Source organism: Ruditapes philippinarum, unplaced genomic scaffold, assembly GCF_026571515.1.
Source record: "Ruditapes philippinarum isolate M1 unplaced genomic scaffold, ASM2657151v2 ctg429_1_1_1_1, whole genome shotgun sequence".
NCBI classification, from domain to species: domain Eukaryota; kingdom Metazoa; phylum Mollusca; class Bivalvia; order Venerida; family Veneridae; genus Ruditapes; species Ruditapes philippinarum.
The window spans coordinates 109,496-121,789 of record NW_026855416.1 but is presented as its reverse complement, the minus strand read 5'-3'; the positions used below and the strand labels follow the sequence as shown (position 1 = coordinate 121,789).

Genomic DNA, 12,294 nt, shown 5'->3' with positions numbered 1-12,294 from the left:
GAAATCAGATTATGGGAAGATAACACTCCTCTGATACTGGCAATGTGTAATGATTTAAGAGAATTTCATAATGTAATGCATATTATCATGAAAATAGCTTTAAAGAATTTTAGGTAACATATGTTCTTTTATTTTGTCTGGATTTAATTCAGGCATATTATTGAAAATTCTTTAAATTATATTATGCAGAACTGGTGCATTTATCTAATCTGGATCCAGAATCTTGAAAGACAAACGATAAGAATAAAAAATAAACTGACAAGATCAAAAAGTGAATTACAAAATCACAAACGCCACTTTGATTTTAGAACACCTTTTTCGTGCTTTTATCCTGTTATCTAAGCAGAGTTGTACTTGCAATAGGAATAAAAGAACTTACGAAAACTACGCACAAGTCACTTGGTACTTGTCTCGGCCTCCCAGGAATAGCGGAACCCTTTAGAGACTTTGCATTATATTAATCCCCCGATAAAGGTTAAGATGGTTAAGTCCTCGCTTTAAGCCCGTTTGTCATTTTGGCGCCAAAATAAAAAACACACACCATTGACCAGACAGGGCTCGTTTCCTTCCCTATCCCGCAAAGAACCACGGGGTCTTAGGGATAACACGGGGTCTAAGGGACAACTGAGCGAATGAAGGAACTGGTGCCTAAGCTATTATATAGCTAAACACCGAATACCTTTGCAAGCAGTGAGTATCTCTTGAGAGATTTTAGAAAAGAAAACAATATTTCTTCGTGATGTGCAGCTTTGACAGCTTCGTATTGTATTACAACATAAGTATTTTACCTTGGCATCTGTCAGACATGTTTAGACTTTAACTACGATTATTATGCTCAACTCTTGTCTGAAGTTAAATGTTAAAATGTTAAACGGTGTTTCGAATTATAAAGGATTACATGGAAACAAATATCCCTAAATCAAGATTGCACGTTTATCATATTTTACATTCTTGGTTCAATAATCTTTGAATAAACATGCAAAGTTTGTTACTAATTTTAGAAAAAAGGGGCCAATAATTTAAGAAAAAGGGGGTCGATGATTATAGAGATGGGTTTCAAATCGACCTCGACGTATGTTTTAAATAAACATATAAAACAATGTATCTCAGAATTAATATATTAATTTACTTTATCACCATTTGAACGTAATTTGTGAAGTAAACAATTAATCATTACATGGAGAGGAATTGAAGAATTTGATCGTTACAATATCACTGAATGAAATTCTAAATACATGGTTCTTGAGTAATATATTGTTATATATTACTTGCAGAAAATCATTAAATTATAAAGTTATATTTTAATAAAAACAGCCGTGTACCAAACAGGATTTACACAATATTATGTTCTTTGGCACATAACTCGTTATATGATAGCATGATACAATGTGCAATGAAATTATTTATATAAATATATCATATATCGACTTGATTTACATTATTTGTTAAATATACAAAAAAGTCATGTAACTGAATACAAGTAAGTGTTAAATAGTTTATATGGTAACATTGAGAATGTTACACGCTTGGTCTGATCGGGTATTTTCATAGACAATTGTGTTACTTTATGGACTGAAGAAATAAATGCAAGACGCTGTCTACGCCCCCCCCCCCCTTCCCAGCACCGGCTTAACTGAACTAAACATTAAAAAATAGTGTGTTGAGGCTAGCACCAATTGGAAGAGAGTCACCACTACTTATTTGAAAACAAATCATTTTGGTTGGAAGTAATCGTAAAGTATAAAAATACAAAATGTATACAATACAGTTTCGACTTTCCAAAAGAAGATGAAATCACTAAAAAATAATCATTTGAACATGCTCAAACAAGCTGAGTCTGCATTTTTTACAATTTGCTGTGTTGGGTCGACAATCAGTTTCCTTTTTTTCTGCCCGTGTTTAGTCTTGAGAAACCGGCGAAAGACATTTTACCGTGCATTGTATAGTAAAAAGGACACAATGTTCTAGCACAGGGGTTTTGCTCTTGTAAATCGTTATATAACACAAAGAACCGTGATATAAGTTCTAAAGAAATACTCCAAGATATGTTTTGCTTCTGCCTTTCATCATAAGTGTGAGATAAGGGCTATATAAAACGCAGAGATAATTAGCATGCTAAAATATAGTAGTTCATTAATATAAGCAAATGTTGGCTATCCGTTGATATATCATGTTTTGAACAATTATTTGCAGAAACGGAAGATATAAAATTATATGGAAAGCTTTAATACCGAAATAAAACCTGTCAAAAATGATGGGTTGGGGTTTAATCTTGAGGTTGATTAATTGAAGGACTTGGTCTTCGAATGAATGCTGATATATGAATAGTTTTTGATCTACAGCTTCTTAACAATTGTCGAATATCGTTCGGTTTTTAAGAAAGTTTTCAGTGTTTTAACAATTCTCGAGTCCGTCCTTGAACTAACCAGTAATAAGTCATATGAGTAAACATGGTTGTGACCAATTTAGGGCTCGAATCCAATTTCCTTAGATAGAGAAGCATGCACCTTTGCTGCTAGGGCCTCGTTTTCCTTTAGTTTGACCCGGTTCTACATCGGTGACAAAGGATAACAGCTGGTAAAAGGTCAATAATGCATTCCCTTTTCATGATCTTAAGTATAATTCAGTCGTTGATTACATATACAAGTAGATAGAAGTTTGTTATAAAAACATCCGAGGATGGCTGTAACTGGATCTAATTATATTTTTTATATCTAAAAAGTTTCAAATGTGTAAACATCAATAGAAATAGCTTATTAAGCTGTTTAAGCAGACTTTAACCTGATTTAATTTCCTATAAAAAAAAGCGCACAGGCTGTTCTGATGTTCAAACTATAACCTATTGTTTTCCGTTTTTAACTGTACACGAATCTTAAAGCAGTAACTTTAAATATAAAAACTACATTAAATTGCCATAAAATGTTTCAGACCATTAAATCATTTTTACGGTTGCAACTCGTTAATGCTTGTACGAGTACAAACCCATTGCCAGATTGAAAAAAGTGGGAAATGAAAATTTAAATTGAAACACAAAGTTAACATTCTCTGATGTCTGGATGCGCTTTTGGTAAAATAAAACTTTTGACTTAAATTTTATCATGTACACTCTAAGGCTTAAAAATATACATGTATAAGATAAAATATATGAGCGAGTTTCATAAGGAAAATGAAAACTTGTATATAATGTACAAGAAAATGAAAATTATATATATTATGTACAAGAGAACAGAAAAAAATGTTGATAATGTATGAGAAAACAGAAAAAATCGTATGTGTATAAGAAAAAATGAAAAAAATTGTAATGTTTAGGAAAAATGAAAGATTATAACGTACAATAAAACTGGAACATTATATATAATTATATAATGTGTTTAAAATGAAAAGTTTAATACTCAGGTAAAATGTATAAATAAAAATATGATATAATGCGTGAATACAAAACAATTATAGTACATGAATAAAATTTAAAAATAAAATATATTGCATGAAAATATGTTAAATGGAACCCAAACTATTGTTACATGTGGAATCAAAGCTTATAAAATGTATTCTGCCACTGGCAATGACACGGCCAATGTTGATTTGGCTCACTATATTCTCGTGTGCTGTATTAATATAGAACATTTTAGTGGCATTTAAAGTAAAGTTTTAATTAACAGGTGTGGGTAAAAGCGGGGAGGAACAATTTCAAAATCATAAAACAGAAATTTCAAACTTTATTGAGTTATTTTGTGATGTTTTATTGAAACATTGCTTTAAAATGAGTTGCATACAGGAAATGATTGGTTTTGTAGTATTTGAGATGTTTTACAGTTTACTGCACAGTTTTTTGTATATCAGACTGGATTTTCTAGTGTTTACACCTCATCTTACACCATCATCTCATTTTTGAACCGGTTGCATGTGGCATGCTTTAGATATTATATTCTTATAACAGTTACCATTGATCCAGATATTACGGTCTGCACCGGAAGCCTTTGTACGAGCCTGATACATGTATATACGTATTATATTCTATAAAGGCATAGCCTAAATAACTAATTGAGTCATATCAGTTTAAGAATTTTTTTAAGTAAAAGTTAATGGAAATAGCTGGACAATGATTGAAATGATATTGTAATTAGTAATACATGTATGTGATTCCTTTTTGAATAAAACTTTTCCTCCCTAACCAACCATCGCAGGTAGGCGTAACCTCACACTAAATATCTTAAATGGACATGTCGTTCTTTCAATTCGGACAAGACATTTCGAACTTGGGTTTTTTTTTCGAGAAAATGTCAAAATAATACTGAGTAAATAGCGAACATTACACGATCAGACGACATGGATGTGTCGGTAGATTGAGTTGGAGACAAGCAACCTAAGAGCTAAACTAGAGGAAACTTATATTAAGTTGTATCACTTAGTAAGATGTCTACAGACAAACGTGTATTTATGTCTTGTTTGAACAATTACCAGAAATATATATCTAAGATAGTAATTCTATAGTTTTTATGCAGACTGTTTCATTTCCCTCCCCCATCACCTGTCAGATATCTGTACACAGGTTATACGAGCTTAGTGCATCTGTTCGAATATTGCATTTAATTGCTAGTGAGTGTTTCCAATTAGAACGGATTTTTCTGGTATAGTAAGATATCATTTGAATAAAGATAGAATTGTCGTCTGCAAAACAAATGTTGTCTGCTTGTTTATTTTGTGTTGTTGTTGTTGTTGTTGTTTTTTGTTGTTGTTGTTAGTGTTGTTTTTGTTGGTTTTTTATTATTATTCAATTTTCTCTGTATCAAAAATAATTATGATCTAAGTGTAACTGTCCTGTGACAAGAGGGGTCTGACAGAATGTAAGTCTTGAATTGCTATAGAGAGACGGGAAGGAGGTGCAGTGCGGGGGGGGGGGGGGTAAATGACACTTGATTTTTTTTTTAAAAAAAAAAAGAAAAAAAACCAGAAAATTGTCACTTTGATGTGTAATTGAACAAGTGTATTTTAATTTGTATGATGAATTGTAATTTTATTAATACTGATCTATATTCTGAAAAAAAATGTTTATAAGAAATCAATCCAAATCAATCAGTATTTACTATTACCTCTGATTGAAATTATAATAATATTTTAAACATCATATCTTTTCTGAGTGCGTAGCTCAGAGAACATTATTGTTAGTTTATATGCTTTGTTGTCAATTAATACGCGTAAATGTTTGAATATTTTGTATGTATTTTAACCCACACATTTATTCGACTGATTTTAAACTAGTGATAAAAGTACATTTTTCATTCATTAAATTGTTTTGTATTTAAAGGTATGTTACACTTTACAGATCGTATCATGATATAGCTATTAAATCAAATTCATAGAGTAGGTAGGTAGATATACTTACATATTTACCACACGAGAAGTTTGATCTATTTCACTACACAAGAACTTAGTTAGCCTCAGTCATGCTTTAATAATGTTATTTAAGTTGTTGACAAATTTGCGGTAACTTCAAAACTTAAAAGTGCACAGTGCATACAGATAATACTTTAGGATTGTCAAAGATTTATATAGAGTACAAGCCATGCAGAATTGCACAACAATTATCATTATTAGTCTGGGACTTTGTCAAGGTTTTTTATTATCAATTTAAGGGATCAATTTCAAAATTTGTAAACAAGTGTCTGTTTAAACGTTGTTTTTTTTTTTAATTTAAGATTACATGAATAAGTTTAAGTTTGTTATAAGCTATAAAGATTTGTGGGTGTAAGTCGTATGGCCCAGTACAGACCGTAGTAGACTAATGAAAAAAGAAAACCACCGTTTATAATCGGCCATAAAACATGTCAAAAATCTTAATATAATGAATTTTATAACACTGAACATTTTATTTCCTCTGGAAAATAGTTTTTTTTTCAAAGTTCATAAATTTACAACAGCCGGGTATGTAGATAATAATTTTTATAACCGTTGCGATTGAAATGAAAATAGTTTTTACAAAAGCGTAAATCCAATGATTTTGGCTAACCTCGGGTGTTACAAACTTAAAGCAACAAACCACCTGACCAGCTGGAGCTAAGATATTCATGGACTCCAGTAATTTGAACCTGTGTAGTCGCCTATTACGATCACGCAGGGATAAACGATAGCCGCAATTCTTATGCCTCAAACCTTGAGGTATCCTTGCTCTCGATCTTGCTTCTTGTCATATAGTATGACCCTTTTAATATTCAGTAAATAGTTTGTCGAGACGAATTTGCTCATTTACCTATTTATATAGATATTAATTTGTATAAAACTAGTATTTTGTTCGTATTGTTTAATGCCAATTAGTCTCAATATTTCGACTGGAAGACCGACCGATTTTACAAACTGATATTGCTTAGATGTCGGTCTTTACACCATCGTTTATTCAAGAAAATACTGGCTCACAGTGCAATTTGTTGGGCTAATTGCAGATATGCTCAGCTAATGTTTTTGACTGGACATGCTTCTTACATAGCACTTGCAAAAAACAACATATGGTGGCCATTGCAAATGTGTTGGTGATCTTTCTTTGGGTTTTACTAAAACAACACGCTAAAATAAAACATAAAAATGTTGTGAACAGATACATTTTTCCTAGAAGTATGTAAGTGACATTCCAAGTACTATCTTACAAAATTGTAAATCCAAGAAAATTATATACAAATAAACGCCGTAAATATCTTGCTATCACAGGTGTTAGTTAGTTAAAGAGAAGACAAAAAAAATAAAAACAATATTTGATCTTCTTTTCTACGTGCGCACGAGATAAGAGGTACAAAGTCTAGGTGGTAATGAACAGTTTTATAGCTTATTAATAAGCAAACACAGATAAACAATCAAAGTTGCACTAAATTAGAGGCATTAGGGTATAAAACATACAGACAATAATGAAAAGTGCCAAATGCAATTAGGAACTTTGAATGTGTACGTTTCTTAAATTATCATTTTGTATATCTGTACTCATTGTGGGGGTTGAAATTTCTTTTAGATATTAAATGATAAAAAAAGTTTAAGTTATAGTAGTACCGCTAATGGTGAATGCTGAAGGCCGGTGCTATGGGGCGTCGTATATTTATCACTATCAGAAGTAAATTCAGTCAAACCGTCAAGTCTGCAACATTTGACTTTGCTATTTTTGGAGACCTTTAAGATTTATCTTATTTCAGAAAAAAATATGTTTGGACACTTTTAAGATTATTATAGGTAATGCTCATTTAATATACGATTGTCGGGTTTGCTTTTCCCATCGGTAACAAAATCACTTTTCTGAAATAAACAAAACTGTTATTTCAAAACTTAGACTGGGCATCATTAATATCGTTTCCTCATTAATTAAAATGAGTGTCCGTGTACGTTTTATCCAGAAGATCCTTTCTGATTTTAACAGATAAGTGTACAGATCTTGCTACAGATGCTTTCCCATCTGCAGGTGGGAATCTTTTGAGCATATTACAAACTTTTATTACCCTATACATTTCACTATAAAATATAAGAAAGTTGTTAAAAAAGAAACAATATAATTTGAGTAAAACGTGAATGAAACATAAAAATTCTTTAAATAACTAAAATTTCCAACGATTTAATCGGTGTTCCTTATGGCGTTCCATAGTATACAGAAGTGTACACCGGATGCGGCCGAAAGTAAATGCCATAGTCTTTCTAAGTTAAGCGGAAAAATTAATCTTTGGAGAAAGATAAAACAGTTGTGAGTTTAGATGAACCGTTTCTGTCGGGTCAAAATGTCATAGATTTATGGCATCAAAGCAGCTGCTTCCAGAATAGAAAACCACAAAAATACCCACACAAAATAATAAATAAAATAGATAGAATAAGTATTCGTGGAAAAAAATGATTCAAGAGTGTCTCATGTAAAATATATCCATGAAGAATTAGGTCTGTTACTACCTTGAGAAAATGAATAACTTTTTGAGTTTAAGTAAAATATATCATAACTTATATTCATACCGTAACTTCCGTGACTTTTTAAGTTTTCATAGGAACTGAAGTAAAATACAATGTATATCAAAACTTAATATCGTTACTTCTACTAAACTGAATGATGCATTTTGTATGTTACATTATAATAATGTACCTCATACAAATGAATGTTTTGTTGTTTTTTTTAATTTTTGAATGGAGCTGAAGAAAATGTATCATAATGGTAAATAAGTTATTAGTACTGAAATTTCTTTAAACGAAACGAATGATTGATTTCAGAGACGCTGAAGTGAGATATATTATAACTTGTTTCTGTTAGTACAGCAAAAACAAGTTAAGTAGTATGCTGGTAATGGAACTCCGCGATAGTGTGAACATGTCTCACTGATTTGATGTCAATCAAAACTTTAAAAAGGATACATCAAGATTGAAAAATTTAACCATGAAACATTAATTTTTGAAGCATACATACATTTCATATTTTTTATGAATAAAAAGTCTATTTCTTAAATACAAAATACCTTTGCAAAGAATGACCATAGGAGAAATTATATTTCAACACGCAGGTTTGGTGGGTGGGGTATATGTAAAGGAAATTATGACATTTAATTAGGTCAATTATCGGGTAGGGGCTAAACGGACATACCGTAATTACGGAGTATTGTCTCCTCCTCCGGAAAACTTCCAGGTCTTAACTCTACAAGATAAAATAAACACATGAATTCATGAGTTCCATGGTTAAAATGCTTAAGCACCAAAACCAGTACGTTTGGACCCGAGACCGAGAAGTGTTCCCCTTTTTTTTGTATCCATTACGTAATGACATAGTCGGACCGACGCTTATTGTTGCTAAAACTGCTGATATTGGTGTGATTATATTAAAACAGATTGGTGCCAGATTTTGCGAAGCCTACATAATAATACATGTATATAAATGTATTCTCTGGTATCCATTTTCATATTACATTAAGATTTTTATGCAATATTAAGTTGCAATAAATTGGCACAAACTGATCATTGACAAAAAGCCGGGGATGTGTATATGAGAGGAAATTGTTCTACACAGATATGTTAACATTTGTTTCATCGCTTTATATAAGTATGTCAATTTTTTAAGAAGATACAAATGACATGACGTGAAGTTTTATTTATAATCTAAACATGCCAATGTGCGGTAAAGTCATCAAAGATCATTCAGTTCTGAATTTATCACATCTTATATCTATATTAGAGTCATTATTATCTCAATGGGATACACAAACAGATACCATGCACATCTTCTGCATCCGTAAAACGTTTTTCCCGCCAAATTATCGTCTGCTGCAGTAGAATGTCAGCAGGTGCCAGCACGCGCAACATAAATCATAACATGGCTGACTCAAGCTTAAAAATATCTTGTATTTTCATTCCAGAAGGAATCAAAGAAGTATTTCCGTACAGAAACATTCCTGAATGCTTGAAGAGTAATTATGTTTTATTGTTGAAGGTTTTTCTCATCACTTTGAGTCAAATAGTACATACCTAGTTTCTTAGGTATGTTTTGACAACAAATAATTCCAGGAAACAATTCTAAATCTGTATCTATATATAAAGTTTAAAAATGCTATATTTAATCAGTACTTAATCCCCTTTTAGGTTACTTTTTAATTTTTGAAGTTGGGTTATTGAATTAACTTATCAAACTATTTATTTTAGCTATATTTGAAGCAATGTATTACAATTTATATGTCTGAAAATGACGTAAATGATATATCGCGAAAACTTATGACAATTGAATCAATGTCATTGTGAAAATAAAACATTTGTGTGTCATATATAATCTTAATCAGTATTTCATTGTTGTTTTTTTTTAACTAAACAACCTGTATAAACTAGTATGAAAATATCTGTACATAATATTGTAAATTGTAATCGCTATTAAACACGATGCTACAAAAGTTGATACTGACTTCATGGATTTATTTATGAGATTTATTTTTACAATTTTAAAATGATGTATCTTTCTAAAGCAGGATGCTATATATTTTATTCATTTCTCCTTCTATTTATAAATGTCTGCGCTAAACTGTGCACACAGAAAATCATTTCTAAGCCCTTGGAAAGCAATTCCCATCTTTTAATCATTTCAGTATTATCTGGATTTTGAAACTATGTTCCACATTTGGCAACGATGCTTTTAAAAAATGTTGAAACAATACACCAACAAGATAACAACAAATAAACCTGACAGCAAACAACAACAAAAAAACCAGCATAATGTTGATTAGTTTCCCTCCCATTTCTGATTGTTTTCAATTACTAACGTATTATATCTCATATTATCAGAGCCAAATGCTAAGTTTTTAAACAACAAATTATAGTTGTTGCGATCAAAGGATCATCTTTTGTACTTCTGCAGTAAATTGATGAAAATAAAACGGTACAAAACATCCCATCTGTAATCGTTGTGTTTATATTACATTCTGGAATACCTGAGAATCGTGGAGATAAATGACAGATTTATGATCAATTTTTGTCTGTTAATATAACAAATGGGTGGTCAGTAATACTGACCAGAGACTGACCAGACGGTGCTTTAATGTTCACACCAGTCTTGTGTATTATTATAAGATATCCTGCTTAGATTAAGCCTTTAATTATTTATTCTTTGCAGCCATTTTTATACGCTGCAAAGAAATTTTCTTTTGACATTTTTAGTAAAGTTTCATTTTTCAATGAAAATTTTATAAGACTTTCTTGCAATATTGTAAACAACATATGTTAATAACATTTTTCAAAATTTTTATTCAAGTTACAAAATTGTTCTCAAAAACGTCTTTCAATATTTTAAATATCGTTTGTGATTATGTTCTTTCAAAACAAAATATTCAAAATAACAAAATTTTCATAAGATTTTTAAAACATTTTTAAAAAAAGTTTGATTGCACCTTTTTTACAAAAAAAAACAACAACAAATAATTAAAAATAACATTATTGTCATAAGAATTTCTTACAACATTTTCGATTTTCAATAACGATTGATAATAACATTTTTACAAACAAATAAAATATTCAAAATAACAAAATTTTCATGAGGATTTTATATGAGAATTCTTATAACACTTTGAACAATATTTGATAATTACATTTTTTTTATTTTATTCAAATACCAAAATTTTTCATAAGAATTTCTTATAACATTTTCAATAACGTTCAATATTTTTTTTTTATTCAAATAGCAAAACTTTCGTGAAAGTTTCTTATAACATTTTATTTTTTTAACATTTTAGATAACGTTTAATTATTACGTGTTATTGAAACTTTTAATTCAATTGACTTTTCATTTTGTCATTGTATTATTTCATTATGACACTATATTCCATCCAACCATTCTCGTTTCGTTCCAATCGGAACGTCTTCGACTATTATCATCAGGGTCTTTCAAATTTGAAAGACCTGTTGTCATTAATAACAAGTTATAAACCGAAGACTGACGGAAAGGGCCGAAAAATTGCGATTGGTTTCGTTCATGTATCATATTAATGATATTATGTTATAAATAATAACATAATACCTTATCTTCATCATGTAAGCGCATTCTTTTCCGAATAATTTATTACAGTGTTATTTCTGACGATTATAGCGTAATGAAGTTAATGAAATGGAATGGTTATGACATTCATATATTATAACGACTAATAACTGCCAGCTTAGAACCAGTCTAACATTTTTAATAATTTTAGCATCAAACTAGAGTATCAACTTAGAACACTAAATATTTTATCATCATTTTTAGAGAAAAATTCAAAATATATACTGAATGAATGGCGAACATAGCAGATCATGGTCAAACTACGAAAGACCGGTGGGGACATTTCAACTTCATGAATTCTCGATTTAATTTTCATGAATCCACAATATTCCAGTTTTCAACATACGGAATTCACGAATTCACGATTTCAGCTTCATGAAATCCTGATTTAAACTACACGAATTCATGATTTCAACTTCACGGATTCATGAAGTTGAAATCGTGACTTCGTGAAGTTGAAATCGTGAATTCATGAAGTTGAAATCGGGAATTCAAGGTCTCACCTTTACATTGCATCTGTTCTTAGACGAAAACTAAATGTTATATTTGTCATTCATTGGTAATAACTCTTAAGAAGTAGTATTTCATTTTTGTTATCAAAGTATGAATCTGGAAGGAAACTAGAATTAATCTGGATAGTTTTATTTATATTTAATAAGGAACTTTGATATCATCTCTGAGGGGAAACATGTTTATACATGTATATACAACCTGCTTTACATTAAACTTGAATCATTTATGTTTGTACAAATAAAGTTCGATAATTTGTTAAAATATAT

At 30.4% G+C, this 12,294-nt stretch overlaps 1 protein-coding gene across 1 annotated transcript in view; it reads right to left on the bottom strand.

The window, feature by feature from the left end:
• LOC132743203 (uncharacterized) overlaps positions 1 to 12,294 on the bottom strand; it is a 107,145-nt gene that overhangs the window by 87,549 nt on the left and 7,302 nt on the right. Inside the window, exon 3 of the mRNA XM_060731734.1 lies at positions 8,591 to 8,641. Coding sequence (XP_060587717.1) covers positions 8,591 to 8,641 — 51 coding nt within the window. The remainder of the gene's footprint in view (positions 1 to 8,590; positions 8,642 to 12,294) is intronic.